The sequence below is a fragment of the Fistularia commersonii genome, chromosome 18 (assembly GCF_037954325.1).
Source record: "Fistularia commersonii isolate RoL2024-O1a breed Wild chromosome 18, RoL_Fcom_v1.0, whole genome shotgun sequence".
Lineage (NCBI taxonomy): Eukaryota > Metazoa > Chordata > Actinopteri > Syngnathiformes > Fistulariidae > Fistularia > Fistularia commersonii.
In genome coordinates this window covers 6,489,757-6,509,628 of record NC_141301.1, presented here as the reverse complement: position 1 = coordinate 6,509,628, position 19,872 = coordinate 6,489,757, and the positions used below count along the sequence as shown (strand labels likewise).

At 39.0% G+C, this 19,872-nt stretch overlaps 1 protein-coding gene across 3 annotated transcripts; it reads right to left on the bottom strand.

Moving 5' to 3' along the window:
• Positions 1-868: 868 nt before the first annotated feature.
• On the bottom strand, positions 869-19,455 carry baz1b (bromodomain adjacent to zinc finger domain, 1B). Of its 3 annotated transcripts, none has more exons than XM_086164695.1 (21): positions 18,722-19,455; positions 17,188-17,304; positions 16,199-16,343; positions 15,782-15,971; positions 15,318-15,439; positions 14,501-14,698; positions 14,230-14,415; positions 12,785-14,105; positions 12,490-12,639; positions 12,272-12,410; positions 12,003-12,160; positions 11,720-11,834; positions 11,515-11,613; positions 11,168-11,345; positions 10,696-10,881; positions 10,301-10,448; positions 8,880-9,027; positions 7,400-7,515; positions 4,986-5,125; positions 4,767-4,873; positions 869-3,407 (listed from the first exon to the last, which is right to left on the bottom strand). In XM_086164695.1, exons 1-21 carry the CDS (start codon positions 18,838-18,840, stop codon positions 2,816-2,818), a joined length of 4,674 nt encoding a protein of 1,557 aa, XP_086020821.1. In that variant the 5' UTR covers positions 18,841-19,455; the 3' UTR covers positions 869-2,815. The 3 variants fall into 3 exon arrangements, with proteins under 3 accessions (XP_086020821.1, XP_086020822.1, XP_086020823.1); XM_086164696.1 differs by having other exon boundaries at positions 11,720-11,831; XM_086164697.1 differs by having other exon boundaries at positions 12,785-14,075.
• Positions 19,456-19,872: the final 417 nt, after the last annotated feature.

The window sequence follows — 19,872 nt, the reverse complement described above, 5'->3', positions numbered from 1 at the left end:
CTTTATCATTCACTGACAAAATTGACTTTGACAGTGAGAGCTGGCTGCGCATGTGTGTGTGCATCAACCAAGTGCAAAGTAAGATTTTGAAGGTAGTGAACAATCCTCCATATGTTCTGGCCTTTTACAAGATGAATGTGTTATTTATATTATGCATTTTATTTCATTGGGGTTAACATCAACTCTCTTGATGTTGAAAAGACCCATGAGAAAAATGATCCACTTCTCAAAGTTCATCACAAGGTCAGGCAAGTGAGTTCTTGCAGTGATTGGTTGGTTTTAAATGCATAATTCACATTGTTGTGAGAGATAGCTTTTTTTTTTTTATTTTGCTGTCTATGTTGCATGCAGCTGCCAGAACACTTGGTGTGCCACTAATCAAGTGCAATGTTTCAACTGACTTTTAAGGCCTTTGACCTTTTCTCTGATCCATCTTAGCCCTGACACCTGTTGCCAAATTACAGATGGCTCACTGGCTGTCAGCACCTTGCTAGATATCCTCCTTACACTCCTCCCTGCTCAATGCATTGCCAGCCAGGGGTGGACTCGAGGAGGGATGGCCATCCCAGTGCCCATGTTTGGAAACATGCATCAAAAATTGGCCAAAACTTCCAACTTCAGAATGATATCCTATGCTTGTGAGACTCACTTCTGTATGCTGTTTACGGCTTGATGATTCATAATCCTGGATATATGTATCATAAATTATCATAAATTTTCATAAAATTTCCTCAGTACAATTTTTCATGTTTCATGTGTCTCTTTACCATTATATTCATATCCCCTCTCACAATTTAGTGACTCTTAACCCAGCAACTGATTTCTCCTCTATAGGGAGCCTCAAATAATTATTTACAACTCACTTTCACCTGTTTGTAAATTTGACATTTTATTAAAAATTAAAGGAGACATCAGTCTGTGGCCAACGCTAGTTTACATCAGAGGTCAACAAATTAAACAAATACATAATCATTTTAGGGCAGACACCTTTATTGGAAATTAATGACTTGTAAACCCTCTGAAACCAGCCCAAAATCCAGCTTCATATATATATATATATATGTGTGTGTGTGTGTGTGTGTGTGTGTATTTTTGTGAGTGTACAGATACATATATAAAAAACAATGTCAATGTGTAAGAGACTTGCAGTTCCTCCAAGGTTACAGAAAAAAATTACAGTCTGGTCTCATCCAGAGGAGAGCAATCAATGTTTGTGCGCTGAAAAGTAAAGCAATTACATGTGTCAAGCCAGAGTTGTGTGTGTGTGTGTGTGTGTGTGTGTGTGTGTGATGGGGGCTGTCTATGAAGCAAACAAATCAGAACAAAGCACAGGGGTGCTCTCCAACTCTCCTGTATCAATAAGTTGTAATTAATCTAAAAATATGGGATTTTTTACTGCTTTTACAGTTATTGTAAAATATACATTTCTAACAAAAACACATAAACCCCTACATTATCAAATGTTTCTGTAGTTTTGGTTCAGTAAGTGTTTGCATCAAAACCCGCAGCAGGAGTTTTCAGTATGGTAAAAAAATTAAATCCACTACAGAGCCGTCATTACAGGCAGACATCCCTCAGACCTGCTTTTAACTGATGAAGACAACGCCTCACGACAAAGCAATGAGTCCGGTGTTTCACAAGCTTGGAATCAAGCATGTATTTAAATAACTGGTATAGAGCACCACCTGGTGATGCAGCAAAGATATGCTGGGGGCAACCCTCAAGATGATGCTTCCGAAGTTGAAATTACTTTAACCAATAAATGAGTGGCATCTATTATTGCAAAAATGCAGAAGAAAATAAATCAACTCTTGAGTTTTGCATGAGAAATATTTGACATGTTCTCAATATGAAGGCCTGTTACACATCAAAAATGTATTTGCATGTAATTAATATTAGTTAACAAAGTATCATTTACAAAACCAAATAAAATGTGCAAAAAAATGTCAAATATTCAAAATGCCCATTTTGTTAATAAAAAAATCATTGTTTACAAATGTTTATGCACATAATTTCAATTGAACATGGTCCATTGCCTGCTGACATTGAAAAGACACTTTACACAACTGGAGTGAAAACTGAAGGGACACATGGAGGTGAAAGTTCAGAAGTTATAATAGAAGCAGGGTGGGCAGTGTGCAGCATTATAGAATAATTTAGAGCAGGTGTTTGTGGCTACCATAGTTGAGGTTTTTCATAATGGTTTTTGAGGTCCCATTAAACTTGGGCTAATTACTTAAAAAGACAAAGAAGAAAAAGAAAAAGGGGGTGGAGCTAGAATGAGTCACATAGTATGTTCATCTATAAACTCACATGAGACCCAAGATAATTCCTTGGGACCAGATAATGAAAAGTGATTGCCAGAAACAAATTTTTAATACAATAGTAAAAAAAAAAAAAAATCTCATCAGATCTCATGTGTTTATGAAAAAAAATATTTGTCGGGAAAAAAGGGAGGTGGGGTAAATTTAAAACTGGCTTTAAAAATCCAAAGCTCACTTATAGCTGAACTCCATGTGAAAGCGCTATGTTTTGGGGCAAACAGGGAAAAAAGAAAGCTAAAATGTGAATCAATATTTCTAAGACCTATAGGTCTTGTGTTTCATGGGTGGTGAAAAAGTACACCAGTACTATGCGGTAGAAATATAAACAGGTTTGTCAATATCAAATTGTGAAATTCAATAACAAAATTCCTTCTGAGGGTTAAGTCCTGCTGGTCATGGGAGGAATCGGAGGGTTCTTGATCGTCTTTTTAAGAACAGGACTAACTTTAAAGCAAGGAGACAAATTTTGAAACGAAAAAGCACCTTGGACTTCATGATCGTTTCTGTCTCTTGGAATGTCGTTTGCTGGGCCTGTCCTCGTCACTGCTAGCCCCCTCCTGAGTTTGCCGCATTTCCCGCTCCTCATCACTTTCCTGCTCCCTATAGTCCTTCCTGCCTGAAATGGCCATGGCTCGTTTACTCCTCCTCCTGCCTTTGCCCTCTTTTTCCTCATCCTCACTCTCTCTTTCTTCCTCCCGCTGTCCCTTTCCTTGTCTCGTTTTCTTTCTTTTTGATTGGCCATTTTGCATTAGCAGTTCTTCTTCCTCTTCCTCCTCCTCTTCTGATGTTGCAGGGATTATGTTGATGCGTTTGCGTGAGCGCCGTCGGAGGTAGCTGTGACCAGGCAGCATTTTCTGGAGCAGCTCAGTGAAGGCCTGCTCTGTCTTTACCATACAGGAGAGCACAGTGCTGCCCTGCTGGTTGTACTCCTCTGCGTTGGAGAAGACCAGCTTTAAGTCTTCCATGAAATCATTGGCGTGGCGGTATGAGCTCTGGCTAAACTTGCACATCATTGTCTGGAAGTCCATGGGCTGGGATATGATCTCCAGATAGTCCTCTGCCTCCTCTGTGGACACAGGCTCCCTAAGAGAAATTATGTCAGAGCAAGCCATACAATAAAAACAAAATACTGGTATGTTCCAAGAGTTTAATGAATCTCTTCTTGAAATGTCAATTGTGTGGCACAGGATGTAGGATATTACAAATGATTTTATCCAATCCCTACAAATAACTAGTGTGTGTTCTGCCTTGTGTATATGTTAGGTCCTCAGCATGACAACTTTGGGGGCCTTGTCATTCAGTAGTGAGGAAGGGAATTAGTTCCATCTTTTATATGGAAAGTTACACCTGTGCAAACAGCACATTGACACAAATACCTGGCAAATATAATATGGCAGCAATTAAATGCATTTAGGCATGTAGACTTAGTTTAATTAGGCATCAGATCAGGCAAATTTGGTACCCCTGAAGGTGTGATGGTTGGATGAAAAGAGTAAATATCCAATGTGCATCACATTTTTGGTCAGAGAAGGACGAAATTGATTGGATATGATGAAAAAGCAATAACTCAAATGTCCACATGTTAAACCGAAGCATGTAGAACCTCTTCACACATAACACATCGAACCAGACAAACTGCAATGGCAGGGGGAAACAATGGGTATTACTCCGGTTACTAAAGTACATGACACTAAAAGTTCATTAGCTCACCAAAATTTGACAACAGATGGGAGAAACATACTCATCGGAGACTTGATTTCAGCTGCAATGTTTTAACAGTAGGGTCAGACTTGGGCGGCATACACAAGATGACAAAATTGATACATCCTGCCTTGTATAAATGATGTGTGGAATATTTTTGGTACACTTTAGGCATTTTGGTAGAAAGAGAACATTGTTTAATCGCAACAGATTAAATGAATATTGTTGCTGACCATGTCCTACCCTTCATGTCTATAATGTGCCTAACTGCTCATGTTTTTTTCACCATAATATAATGATTGATGTGACAGAAGGTCAAAAAATCCTAAACAGGTTGCTTGAACATCACAATGAGGTCGCTGTACTTAAATGACCTCCACAATTGAGCAAAGGACGTTTGAGGTATGTCAAAATAGGAACGTTGAATCATGGCTGAAGAGCTGTCAATTTACAGCAATTGCATGATACTATGATGTCAACATGGACCAAAGTCTCAGAGGTATGTTTCTAACATCTTGTTGAGTCTATGACACGAAGAAGTAAGGCAACAGATTAAGGCAGGTACAGATTTAGTACAAGGAGAACCAAATGCAGCTGATGTAGCTGATTTAAAGTATGGCACAAAATTTTGTTTTCTGAAATCCACTGAAGACACATATGTTTAAAAACTGTATATGAATATGTGAGGCAAGTGATCACGACCATTCATTGAGAGACAGAATAAATGCAGTTGAGTGTCACCTGAAGGGCCAGCTGTAGCGGAATTTGATCAGTTTCTTGAGGATTACCTCACACCTCTCTAGTTCTTGTGCCTGTCTGCGAAAACCTGATTGGGAATTCTGCCGCACCTAATAGGAGAAAAACAAGCAAAAATACACAAAAGGAAAAATATCAAATAATTAAACTAATGACTTAGACCAAAAATGTCACACAGCACAATGGTGTGTTTGTGGTTCTCACCAGATCGGTGATGTCTGCAGGGCTGTTGGGACCAGTCCTCTGCTTGCTACTCTGAATTCTGGATGAAGAGTGTTTTTTAAATTTGCTTTTTGAAACTTTCTGCTCAGAGGGAGGCTGCTTGTTTTTCTTCCTAGGCCTCACTGTAGAAAAGAAAATTCGGATTAAGGGAATGCAAATAATGTGAATTTACCTTAGTGACCTTAGTGTCAAAGTGATTTTAATTTGTAATTAACCATTTAGTGCACAATTAGTACATTTTAAAAAAATAATAGTGTTTTGCTGTAATAATTATTATACCGTGAAAGGAACGAACATCGAATAGCCATAGGAGTGTCGAGCCTTGGGGTGGGCAAACTACGGCCCGCGGGCCACATCCGGCCCATTGATCTTAATGAGCTTAATGAGTGTGAGAGCTCACAAGAGATTTTTTCATTTTTGGAGCTACCGGTACTTGAGAATTTTCCTGAGCTGAATGAAACAGATTGGCTTTGTGATTTAGCCTTTACTGTGGACATACTGACACTCATGAATGAGCTGGACGTGAAGCCACAAGGGAAGAACCGGTTTGGGCATGAAATGCAAGCAAACGTAAGAGCCTTCAAAACCAAGCTGGTTTTATTTTCAAAGCAAATGTCTGACAATGTTCAGACAAATGTCAGTAGTCTCATATGTACTCTTAACAAATGCGTTTTTTATTTTTTTTAATATGTATCGACTTCTTGTGCTGACCCGGCCCGTCTGTCAAATTTTAAAAGTCAATGCGGTCCCTGAGCCAAAAAGTTTGCCCACCCCTGGTCTAGCCTGTCTATGATCATGCATTTAGAGATCAAAATACCCAAAGAGCAGCTGCTAAAACTATACATACTCCTGCTTTTCACATTACCAGTCATCTTTTTATTGACTCAGGCATTGTGCAATCTTAATGTCAAATAATATTTGACAATGATCCAGACAACTGAGAACCTTCACAAAAGGTTATTTATTTAGGGCGGCTTGGCTCAGTCAGAGTGTTTTTGACCAAGACACTGAATCCCTGCTTCCCTGGCACTGCTCATTAGCAACCTTCTGCTCATTATTCATCTATGATGGGTTGAATACAGTGGTCAAATTTTGCTAGTGTTGTGCTGTATGTATAACTGAATGTGACAATAAAGGTATTTCCCTCTTATTCATTTATTTTTCAAGAATAGCTTCCCTGTTAATATCTATTCGGTTTGCAAGACAGAGAAAGTCACAACACAGTAGGAGTAATCACAGGTGCTTGAAGTGAACAGTAGACAGCCACACATGGCAAGGATGTGAAAACAGTTATTCAAGGCATTACAATTCTCTCTTGAACCATCAAGCATTGATGCAAGTAAAACATAAAAAATAAATCTTCCTAATGGCTCAAGCAGACACTCCAGCAGCTTAAGCTTGACATATTGGGATCAATTTGCCACAGATTCTGAGGGAATCCAGAGAGATGGGGCTTCAGAGCCTTTTTAGACATGAGCTGAGATACTGTACATGACAGACAGGCAACAGAAGTTGCGGGCGACTTTTTTCCCCCCCTCAAATCCCCATTTACATTTCTATTATTTCTACTATTAATTTCCTAAGACTCCTTATATTTCTTAACAGGAATAGAGAAAAAAAACCATCATTGGCTACATTTTAATCTTATGCTTTTATTTAAAGTTTCAAAGAGCAATATCTGTCCTAATTATGCCTTAAACCATTGATGCTCAGCCATTGTGCTGTGATAGACAGCAAATAATACACTACAAAGAACTACAAATAATTTGTTACGTTTATGTGTCTTTCTGCCATGGCGTGACAGAAATTTAAATGCCCTTACACTTAGCAGCTATATTAGACTTATCAAACATTTTTGTTTGGTGGTGATATTTGGCAGGATATTTTCATTATAACTATGTAATTGCTGAAAAACAGTTGAAAATCCCTGCCTTAAACTATTCTAAAATGAAATAATTGTTTGAAATTAAGAGATTAAAAAAAACTGATAAAGGATTTACCTATAAATTGATTAATTATCAGTCACTTCTCAGTATTTTATAAAAGCATTATCAACACATATAATAAGTGTTATTATTAAATTGATGTCAATGCATTTTATTTGTTGATAATTAAGAGAATTACATGCTTATTAATTAATTCGCCCATAATTCTCCACTTGATAAACACTGCATGCAATTTTTCACCACCGGATCTAGGGAGAATCATAACTTAAGGATAAGAAAAACTGTTAAACACAAACATAAGCACTGATTATTGAAATCTTTAATATTTAAAGACATGCACTGGTTTTCGTTTAGTTTGTATGAATCCATTTTGTTTGGCCATATAGAAGCACATTACGGCCAATGCCAGTCTAACAGAAGATGGCGAGACAAGAACCATCCTCTACTCACAACTATGTCCCATGGCTTTGTATTCACTCTCTTCCTCATCCTCTTCCTCCTCCTCAGAATCATCATCCTCAGACTCGTCGTCACTGTCTTCTTCCTCTGTGTCTTGGTTGTAGTTCCTATAGAATAGGATAGGTTGGAATAATGGATCAAGAAAATATTAAATTAAAACAAGACAACCCATATTTGATGGGACAGACAATAGTCTTTTTTTCAGTTTGAATGACCTTTCGAGCCTTTCAACATAATTAATATAGATTTTTATATTAACAAAAATGAATGAAGAAATCAAGACAGTTAATTATAAATGTTTGCAGCAATTCAATTTTAACTAGCTTAGATTCAAGACTATTCAGACTTTAAAGGGCTGATAATAAAGCTACTAAGAATGTTTCAGGAGCCTGTTATAAAATGTAGCCAGATAAAACTTGAGCACCCTTTTTCTTTTAATCTTAAAACTTGAAGGTTTTTCTGCTCAATTGTATTTTATGTTAATATACCATAGAGCTAGATGGGGTGCTGTAAAACACCAGCAAGGATGAGTTAATAGCACAGATCAGATTCATATTAATAAATAGAATAACTAGTGCTAAAAAAAATAAAAAGCCACAAGTTGAGTCCCAATTTTCATCCCCCTTCCGAAAAGCTCATGTGCCATTTAGCACAACTTACAATGAGCATAACCAGTGGCACTTTGTATAGTGTGATTTGTTCAAATGTAATGTATTTTAACATTAATTTCAATGCTTTATATAATTTCTTTTTGAAAATCAAGGATTATTTATTGATATATAGATTTCTTGTTTTTCTATAAACAAATTTTTCCACATTTTAAATTTTCAATTTTTTGGGGGGGTAACTTCTTGCAAAGGTTCTTTCCTTTCCTATATAGCTAATATATTATTTTCAACAGGATTTAACTTATCTTCCAGTATCCTCCGCAGTTAGGAATAATCTATCAAATTATGGTTAATCTCATTTTACTAAATATTTTGAGCAATACAGGTATCCCCTCAAATACAGCTGTTGCCCCAAAATCTAGAAGCAGCCATCACTGAAATGCTTTTTTCACTGCAGAGGTTTGCAACAATCTATGAAAAAACATTTATTTGGATCCCATTATTCTGATTTTGAAAAGTCAACTCCAGAATTTCATCACATTAGTGTTTCATGTGTCTCTTGGCAAAATGATATTCATATTCCTCTCAATTTATTGAATCTTAACCCAGCAACTGATTTATCCTCTACAGGGAGCCTCAACTATTTATAACTCACTTCCACCTGTTTGCAAATTTGACATTTTATTAAATATTAAAGGAGACATCAGTCTGTGGTCAAGCAGAACTTCAGCACCCCCGTTCTAAACTTAAAGGTTTTTCCTCTCCATTGTAATTTATGTTACAATACCATGGAGGTAAATACCAGTGACATTGGAAATATGTTACTGTTTATGCCCCTAAATGGTCTTCCTGTGAACTGTTACCTTGATCGAGAGCCCCGTCTTGCAACAGCTGGCTGACAGGCTGGACACAGCCATTCGCCGGCAGGAATACGGTACAGAGCCGGGCGCAAGCAGAACAAATGGAAAGCTTTGTTGCAGTCATCGCAGAGAATCAACTTTTCATCATCACCTGGAGGATATGAAACCATGTTTTTTTTAGATCAATAAATAAATTATTCTGCTAAAATAAATTAGGTAGGGATTCTTTCAGGTCAGCAGAAAAGTGTGGGGTTACTAACCAGATTACAGTATAACAACTGTGTGAAAACATTAAGATTTGCAGTGATCATATTTAATGTATTAGCAAAGCATATATCATAGGTACAAAGAAAAAGGGAAATAAATTAATGCTTTTATCTAAAGAAAAAGATTATTGATATTAACTTCTGATGATACTTAGAGCTAAATACTTTCTATAATTATCATTAAAGTACAATGAAACTCAAACAAATGAAAGTCTTTCAAAATGGGATTTAAAGCTATTACATGATGGTCCAAACAATTCCTCACTGGAAATTGTCTAACAATATTCTTCATCTTTAGAATACAGCTTGGTGACATTTTAAAAACCCCAACTTATAACCTCCACCTCTAGCATTACTTAAGTTGGAATTGGTCAATTAAGTAGAAAAGGAAATAGTGAGACCAACACTGGAAAACAACAAAAGCCAGACTGAATTGTAAACTGGGTTTTTTCAACATCAAAGAAAAATCAAGGGGCAACCACAGCGATCAAGATATGTTGATCTGACAAATTATGTTAAGGAGAATTCCTTTATCCAAACATTTATTCAATTATAGCGGGACCTTGACTAAAAAGTGCATCAACACTCCTAATTTTCCTGGGATAGAAGTCATCACTCAGTTGATTTTTTTGCTTCGTGATAAAAGCTGGGATCTGAGTTACAAGTGAGTGGAATGAGCGTTTCACACCGATTGGGTGCCGCCATCCATGAAGTGGCATTTTAAAAACAAACAGTTGGACACTCAAACTGCCACTAGGTAGCCCAGCAAAAATCATGGGGAAAAACGTGAGCAAATAGTGGATGTTGTCCACCTGTCCATGAAGATTTGGAGAAGTTATTGTTGGTGAGATTCTCTGACTGCGAGAATGATCTGTGAGAATGCAACACACATTTACAGGGATTCCGTGCAGCAGACAGCAGGAATATCAATGGATGAAGCATCAGAAGTCATGCAAAGCCAACCAGGAACGGTTTGATGATCTTAAAAAGGGGACCAGCAATCAGGGGTAAGGAACTGATTGATAGCATTTCAATTCATATTGATGGGGGAAATTGATATGTAAGCAAATAGAGTTACAAGCGCAAACAACAAATTAAACTCATAAGTCAAGGTACTACTTTGTGAGACAGCACATGAATACCCTAATTTTTCCTCACCTTTTCTTCGGCAGACTTTGCAGCGGGCATTCTCTGCAGACATGTCCCACTTGATACAAGCATCTAGCATTCCAAGCAACACATGCATTCGGGACAGTGTCTGGGCTTCCCGTATTGCTGTTTTCCACTTTTCTACTGCAGTTGCTACCTGTGGGACCATTTAAACAAGATTTAAAAAATTAAAAACAATTCAGCCAGAGGACCTCAATTTTAAGATTGCAGCGATATAAAACTTCATCGTCCGAAAATATTTAGAAAACTTAGAACCATAATAGGGTTAGAGTGTGTTTTACCATGTGTGAAACATCAAACACAGAGAATGAGGGAAAATAAAAATCCAAATTTTTCCTTCACCCAGTATTTTCCATAGAACTAGATTCTAATCAGGCCCTAACCTTTGCTTCTTCAGCCAGTCTCTTTTCTTCATCCACCTCTTCTGTTTTGCTGCTTTCTTCCCCTCCTTGTTTTTTCTTCTTTTTCTGCTTAGGGGCCATGAATCCCTGAAGAAACTTTTTAATTATACATGCCTGAATAGTGATGATACACTCCCCAAAGTCTTTCAAGCTGTCCATGTCTTTCAACTATGTGAAGGAAACCAAACAGAGAAATGTGTTAAATGTATTGTAGAGTCGAACACAAATTCTTTGAATATTTCTCACACACACACACACACACGCACAGTTATTCATACACACTAATGAACATATCAAAACACAATTTCCTTGTCAACAATTCTATACTTCATGCCAGAATGTGACATGGTTGGATATATGATTATGGCAGAAAGTTATGAACATAAATTTATCAAAAACAGTAAGTAGTTAGTTCTCAGTGTCGAGAAATAGCTTATGAAAACAAAGACATAACCTGATCTTCAACATCTGTGATGTTGTCAAGGTATCCTAGGCCTCCCTTCTGAAGGCGTGAGGCCACCTCCAGGATATCACTGCGCAGGAATTTGAGTAACTCTGTGTAGCCATCACAGGTTCTGAGGCCCAGTTTGCCTTTTCGGGTCAAGTGGATGGAGTGGATGATGTCCTGGTACCTTGAACAGGGTGTAAGACAGTCAAAAACAATTAAATAAAAGTTACCATAGTCAGTTCCAATATGAAATTAAATATTAGTTCTAAAATAAAGACAACAGGAAAACACTTCATTTCAAAAGTTCTCCTAGAATGAATTTTGACATGACAGTAGAAAAAAAATGCATTCACCTGTTTTGTATCTTTGCCTTTAGCTCACTCTCTCTCAATCCCTGGGGATGGAGACTTTCCACTAGCTCTTCCAGCTCAGCCTGGCTGTCGCATATAAACCTGTAAGCAAATCCAGGACGATTATGAAGTAGAAAAAAAATAAAAACATTGAAATAAAGGTACTACTCTGAATTCAACAGAGTATCGGGTAAAATAAATCTCTAACCAAAGGTTCTGTCCTAGCTTGGGAACTGTAGTTTCTATACAAATGTCTGCTGTAGTCTCTTGCTGGCCACCCTCATTGTTAGCACCGTCAATGCTGCCATCATCCTTTTCAGCTGCTGGGCAGAAAAGGTGGTTACTTGAATTAGTAATTCAAATATTCATCTAAAATGTAATAGACATATTTTGAGAAATAAGAAACAGCAATATACATCCAAGACCAGTGCTATCCAAGACCTAAAAAATATAAAACATTCTCAATATGGATAATTTAGAACATTAAAAACCTTGTGAATCCTGAGTGCCAACTGGCTCACTGTCTTCATCCTCATCCCCCTCAGCTGATTTCTCCTCAGGAGGAGGAGTGAAGTTGTAGTCAATGCTTTCATGCACCCAGCCTTTCTCAATGTACAGACCAGGAACTACGTCAGAGAAAATCCAGTATCTAGACAAAACATCAAGCAAATATGCTTAAAATTGATTATTAAAACAGAAAATTGTATTCAATTAATCATCGCTTTATTGGCAGAGTGTTAGTTTTATGTATTTCACTTACCTGTTGTGATTTCTGTCGGTCCCAAGAGGGATCCTGCGCATAACAAGCCTTGCTTTGTTTATACCATCCTGGAAGGCCCTCTCTGTTGCAGCCCTCTGTCTACGCATTCGTTCCTCTTCAGCCTCCTTTTCCATTCGCTCTAAGTGTTGAAAATAAGGCAACTAACACATTACACAGGGGAAAATATTTTCAGCTACCCCACAGTCTGCAATACTTACCTTTATTCTGCTTATCCAGCTCCTCTTTCTCCTTCTTTGCCTGCATGGCCATTAGTCGTCGGCTCTTCACTGAGCTGATCATGTCCTCTGGCTCCACCTTTACCTCCTTTTTTATTTCCTTCTTAATACAAGCTTCTTTTTTCTTCTCAACTTTGAGCACAAAGAATAGAAAAATTACATAAGCAGCTGTAGGGCATATGCGGATAAATATATTCAATAAATCTGGCTATTATGTATACAATTTTAAAATTATTTTATTTCAACTTTATAATTGTTTTTCATTAGCTTTGCCTACCTTTACCCTCCATCTCTTTGCGCTGCTTTCTCTCAGCTTTCTTGCGGTCATTCACCTCTTTCAACATTATCAGGCGTTCCCTCCAAAGCTCAGCTGACCGTTGCTGCATTGCATCCACATGGTCTTCAACGGAGTATGTCATGAGGATACGGTGGCAAAGCGCCACCAGGAGGCTGACTTTTTCCTCCGAGCTGAGCTCAAACACTTCTATTGTTTCAAGCTTTTCTAAGAACTCACTGGTTACTACATCATCAAAGCTTCCCACAGTTCCAGAGTCCTCAGAGCCCTGGCCACTCTCATCACCATGAGCATCGCAGGGACGCAGACACAACCGGGCCAGTTCAGACACAGAGTGCATTGTGAGGGGGATCTCAGATAGGGGCATATCCAATTCACTGTAGCCTTCAGCCAGCTCATCTTGCAGAAGTGTCTGCAGTAGAATCACCAAGACCCGGTTCAGATAGTGAAAGCCTGACCGCTCCCCAGCCAATGCATCCATCAGAGTCATAGCAGTGATGGGATACTGATCATCTGGCATCAGGAGGCCAGAATAACAGTTGAGGAAGTCTACAACCATTGCCACATCGCCGAACAACGTGTTGGGCAAACCCTCTGGCATGTCTACAAGCTTGAATGCTGGGAGGGTTTTGCCACCTGTGATCTCCTGATCTTCATATCTCCGTGATTGTTCACGGCGCACCAGCATCTCTTTCTCTCGCCTTTCCTTGGCCTTTTCCCGCAATTTCTCTTTGAGTTCCTCACGTTTCTTCTTCATCTCTTCTTGCCTTTCCTCTTCACTCATGGCTGCCCATCGTTTCTTTTGCTCTAGCAGCTCCCAACGTTTCTGTACCAATTCCTTAAGTTCTTCAGGTAGTCTTCCCCGGTCATCTTGGGACAGGGTCTTTGCAGCTTTAGAGATAAGTGAAGACAGAGAGTTCTTTTTATCTTCTTTTCCTTTATTCTCCTTATAGTAACGCAGGAGATGCAGAGCCATAGGATGCAAAGGTTTTCCCAGTTTAGGAGTGCCCACACTGTTTCTACGAACACGTTTTTTTGGGCTAGCGGCAGGACGGCTCTTAGCAAGATGCAGCAAAGTCATCTGTTTCATCTTCGGTGTCTTGGGACCAGCTTTACTTTCCTTTTTGGAAGTTTTCAGGATGTTGAGCTTCTTGTCACCACTTTTTACAGTTTTATTTCCTTCTTTTTTGTCACTGGACTTTTTGGCAGATTTTGGAATGGAGGGACCTGTACCTTTGGCCTCTGCTTTCTTTGGAGTCCCAGAGTTCTTAACCTTAAGTGGAGAACCATTCATTTTTAATTTCTAGAAGAACAAAAACAAACATCCCTGTAATTTGGGGAAGAATAAAAAATAAAAAGATAACAAAAAAAAAAGCTTGAATGTTTTCAAGCAAACAACAACATAATAATAACAAAGAGCAACCAACCTGCATATGGGCCCATATGGTTGGACTAAGTGGCAACCCCACAGCATCTTTTTTCTTCTTTTTCTTCTCCCCCTTGGTATTTCCTGAATCTTCTCCTTGAGCGTCAGAGTTCTTCAGCCTCTTGCTAGGTTTACTCTCAGGGGATGTCAAGCTCTTGCGCTTTGCAGAAGGGTTCTCAGCTAAAAACTACAGACAAACCTAATACTCTCAGAAAAATAAATAAATGCCACATTCTTAATCATAGCACTGGAAATTGCCCTGAGGAAATTACCTTGTGTGGATCAAGGAGAAAGTCACTGAATTTACTCGGAAGATTAAACTTTTTCACTAGCTGGTCTTCAACAACCCAGGGAGCACTTTCACCCAGGCCCAGTCTCTGAGCATTGTGTCTGATGAAGTATCGAACAATCTCCTTAGTCGGGGGCCGCTCTGTTCTGAAAAGGCTGTCAGCTGGAACGTTGCTGATCACCTACAACAGAGGTAAAATGGATATTGGATATCCATAATATATAATATTGGATATTTTGTTCAAAAAAGATGACCGCTGGTTAGCATAAAGGGTGACAGGAATATTTTGAAGATTTTTTATCTGTTATAGCTAACTACAATTATAAGCCCCATATTTCATTATCATAGTGTACCACCACTTATCCTGCACACAAGCCAATTCCAGGTGACATTGGGCAAAATTTTGGGTACATCGTGGACTAGTCACCAATCAATCACAATGCCACATATAATGACATACTGTACAGCCTAAACTCTAATTTCTCTCCAAGGACAATTTAGGGTCTTCAGTTAGCATGTGTTTGAACTGTTGTTGGAAACCTGAACACACGCACGCACGCACGCACGCACGCAGGCAGGCACGCACGCACGCACGCACGCACGCACGCACGCACGCACGCCTATACAGAAAGACCCCAGTCAGACTTGAACCAGGAGCCTTCTCGCTGTGAAGTGGAAGTGCTATCTGCTATACTGACCCAACGTTCAATTCAGCATTCAGATTTCAAAGCAGGAAACTGTTTTCTGCCACCAGCAGGAGTCAGTCAGGATTTGTGCAGAGGAAAAAAAAAACAACTAACCTTATCCTCGCTGATAAGTTTCACATCATATTTGTGCGGAAGAAACTTGGGCATTGCCCATTTTTTCCTCTCTTCCTTTGTGGCAGTAGGGAGTTTCCGTGGTGAACGTCGTGCTCTGTCACCTGAAAAGAAAAAACATAATGTCAAATTCAGTAGAAGTGAAAGACTGAACCAAAACCTTTGAAAGAGAGATTTGAAAAGGAAAAGGCAAAATACAAGAGCACATACATTACTAAATTTTCTTTCCAAGATAATGTTCAAAGTATCTTTAGAGGTGGCACAACTAGCAAAGGCTTATCAATTTAACAGGTAGAGAATACTCCATTTCCTGAAAAGAACGCTGTTGATGTTGGGTGTTTTTCCAAACATAATATAGAGCAAACTAAAAAACTGACTCAACAATAATCTTAAAATAGCAGTTATACTATAGGTTCAATATTGAAGTACCCAATCATGAAACTCACTGAGACTCTCTCGCCTGTTCTCTTCCTCTCTGGAGGGTGCTTTTCTCTGGTTTTCCTGACTTGTGTTCTCCTTGTCACTGGATGGAGAGTCACAGGCACCTTCAAGTTTCTTCTCCCCTGTTTCACCCTCTTGGGTTTCTAAGGGATTTACCTTAACCACCCTCACTCTTAAGTTTTTATCTTTCCCCACCTGAAAAGAAAGGAGAAAACATGGTGAGAGTACTTTTTTGAGACCTTCAAACAAGTTAATTACTTGCAACTTTTAAAAATACAAAATGTAATATCTCTAGAACAGCTATCAAATGTATTTGTAAATTTCATTATGACAGTAACTGAAACGTCTTAGTCCTCAAGTGTTCGGCAAAGTCACATATCCATAAAAATGGGACAAACACAGAGATTTCAAATATAACTGACCAGAAAGTCACATTCTTCACCAACAGCATACTTTGTGAGGATTTCCACCCAGGCCATTTCCACAAGCTTGTCTAAAGACACTGTGTTATGATGAACCATCTCCAGGACTGGTTTCTCAAACCACTGGGGATATTCCTCCTGAAGCCTGTAATGGTCATTGTAAAATGGTCAGGAATTTCTTTTGGGTGACAAAATAGATATGTAACATATTTCTTTGCATCCTTATCAAAATCTTTTCATGGCAACTAGACTTAAATCTCTTCCCCTGAAGGCATTTCATCTCTCATTCGAAAGGCCTCTTCAGGTCTGAACTGAAAAAGCCTCTTGGATGAGAAGTGAAAAGATTTTGACAAGAACTATCCATGACCTGGATGACTGAGAACCTCCAACGACATTTCTTTGTATCTCTCAACAACTTTATACTGTGGGAAATGAAATCATTGAAACTGTGAGACAGCAATGAAAGACATACAGAACAACCAACAAAAAGACTTGCATAGACTATTGTCATGAGAAATGTAAATACTAATTGTTTACAGTGATTCTTAGATGCTGGGGGTCTTAGCCAACTTTGTGACCGAGGGAACATAAATATTTCACAAGTGAAACTAAACAAGAATTTGAGACGCCAGCAGGGAGAGCAAAATCTATCAGGCAAGATAATTAGACATTCCTTTATTATGTTAATTTCCTTAGAACATCTGAACCTTCAATGCAACTGCAGGTTGAAGGATAACGCATAGCCTCTAAATAGTAAGACAAGGAGAGCACCAGATTTATCTAATCATAGCAACACCAGAAAGCCTTCACTAAGAGGATGCCCTCTTTAAAAGACACTCATCAACAATGACAAAATATTGCTTTAGATATTCAATTTTAATCAATTTTATCTACAGTCGATGTAAAAAATACACTGGACAGTCACCAGCAGTATATTTTATCATGAGAATTGAATTATGACCTTAACAGACTTCGGATTTGATACTAACAGTTCTGTGACTTCTTGTTCTTCTTCCCATGCTTCTTTGTGTGTCAACTGGTTGCTCCCAGTACTCTTGCATGTCCAGATGCGCTCATCATACCTTTTCAAGCGTGCATCAAACTCACTGTGGACATCTTGTCAAAGACTTTTCAAATGCATTCATGAGAAAACAGGGCATTTATTTGTTAGCATATGAAAATAAATGTTTACCCAAATAAGAAACATGATGGCCATCTTCATTGTAGTAGTAAAAAAATAGTAGACCAGGGTTGACCACTGTGCATGCAAGTACAATTGCACTGCAATTCTGAGCTCCAAAATCATAAAGGTGAATTAAAAACTAGGAGACAATAACTTTGGCCCAAAAGTCACACTATAGCATATGTCTTGAAAAAGAAATGGTCAACAGGATATTTAAAAATGATGATGAGCACATCTAGGAGAATAAAGATTGAATTAAGTTGAAGCCCATCTGCCTCCTATGCTCCTATGAACAACAACAATGAGTTTGTAATTAATGTAATACTTTTAAGTAAGACAGCCTATGGCAAAAACATTTGCTTTTCCACCTCTTTTCCTCTTGCTGGTGAAACGAATTTCCCTGCTTTGAAATTCAAGGGGATTTGGGTAGCACTCCAGCCCCTGTATAAAAATGCCTGGTTTGATCTAATGACTAATTAAATTATAGCATTAATTCATTTGCAGGTGTGGATGAGTGAAAGGATGTTCTTTTGTGGCCCTGTGAACGAATGGCGACCTAACCCAGTGACAGCTGGGACTGCGATCTTGTGTGGAACTCACAGAGTGGACGAGTTTTCAGTAACTACAGACATTTTACAGGAAGGTCGCGATAAGTACGAAGTAACGTTCGGCAGCATCGTAGTTCTGACAGTTGATGTATCAATTAACTATTACACTTCATCAAAGGCAAACCTAGCAGTCTTTTCTTGAAAGTCTCGCATGAACGCCATCTTAAGTCCCCCGGTCAAAATAAAACAACTGCAGTGGTAGTTTTAACTTGGTGAAGAGAGCGAAACTAAAGCGCGAAGGTAGATACCAGCCAGTCAGATTGAGCCATTACAAGCACACGACAGGCTATTGTGACATAACACCGACGGTAGCATCGTGCTAACTCAAGCGGCTTGCGATAGTGGAAAGCAGATGGACCGCAGAAGATTGAAGTGAACGATTTTCTGATACCATCCACATTTCACGAAGCACGACATCGATGCCATCCAAAACGATGCGCCACTGACTCAATGGTATGGAGAGCAACTATAGCTTGTGGAAAACGTTAAGTAAATATATACTAACTAAATTCCCATCAACTGGAAAGTGTACACATGCAGTGAAATAACATCGGTGGACAATGTTGGCCAACGTCAAAATAACGTCACATACATAAGTCAATTTTTCGAAGTAGTGCGGGGCTGTGTGACATGTTAGATTAGTGTGCTCAGTTCGATCACATGGAATAAATTATTCATACTAACGCGGTGCTTCACAAGTCGAGTCTGACAATCGCTCTTGTTAAAGGATACTCTTTGTTCCTGAAGGCCTCCTTGGTGTGCTCGATGATGTAGACCTCTTCTCCCGGGCCTAGAGGAACGGCTAACGGTTTAGCTAATGGGTATGGTTTTCGGCCTAGTAGCGGCGCCATTATAACTCCAAGAACGGCACGACTACTAGCGGTATACAATATGTTTGGGCGATCCACTAACACAGACAACTGAAACAATACTTCCTTGGGGTTTATTCCAGTGCCGAACGAAAAAGCGTAGCACGTTACTGCCGGTAGGCCCAGCACTCAACGTGTAGCCCTTAGCTGGCAAGCTAGTAAGCTGGCTCGCTATCCCTTTGCAAAACAATAACAGTGCGCATTTTCTCTAGTCGCCTCATCGCATCTTTCTTCCCTCCTTTAGCAGACGGTTGCAAGTTGGTATTTACACAGCGCCTTCACGAAAAAAACAAGTTGCGTGACACGCTTCCTGGTATAGTTGGTAAACTTTCAGCCCCTCTGGGTGAACATGCCAGGATACAAGCGACAGGGAAATCAAACTCGCGGCAAGGGCTGCCGAACTGAAGGATTCCTTAAAGGTCTATGAAAAGTATAAGAGGTGACGCGCAAATAAGACTTTGTTGAAGTATCATACTTTCCTGTCTTCTTCTCATAATATACAGGCACTGATGATACGTTACCCTCAATCAATCTAGATTCATTCCTGGTTGAAATGGCGGGATTTTTTTCACACACCGGCACTAGTTCGTACGTCCCCCGAACTCAGTTTCCCTGGTATCAGGCGCGCGTCACTTAAACGTCCCGCCCTCTACAACGTTCATTGGCTCTTGTATTAAGGCGCGCTTACCGAAAAACCACAGGGAACCTCCTATTGGTTTAAATTGGATGTTCTTTGTGAGTGAGGGAAGCCCATTTATTAATCCATGTCCCCATTAAAATATACACCAGTTTTAATGTAATCATAAGACCACATACATGCGCATCATTTAGATTATAAAAAAAATATATTCATTAAAAATAGTCAGCACCTCCGTAAACAGACAACAATATTGTGACTGTTCTGTGACTGTTTATGTTCATCTTTCATATCCTATTGATCCTCGTCCGTTCTGTTTCTCAATTGAACAACTCTGCGTCTTCATTACATACATAATGCATTATGAATGAACATTT

Coding starts and splice junctions, on each gene's coding strand:
- baz1b (XM_086164695.1), bottom strand. CDS start 18,840: ATGGCGCCGCTACTAGGCCGAAAACCATACCCATTAGCTAAACCGTTA. Junction 10,449..10,695: donor GACTGGCTGAAGAAGCAAAG/GTTAGGGCCTGA, acceptor ATGGTCCCACAG/GTAGCAACTGCAGTAGAAAA. Junction 3,408..4,766: donor CGCTACAGCTGGCCCTTCAG/GTGACACTCAAC, acceptor AATTTCTCTTAG/GGAGCCTGTGTCCACAGAGG.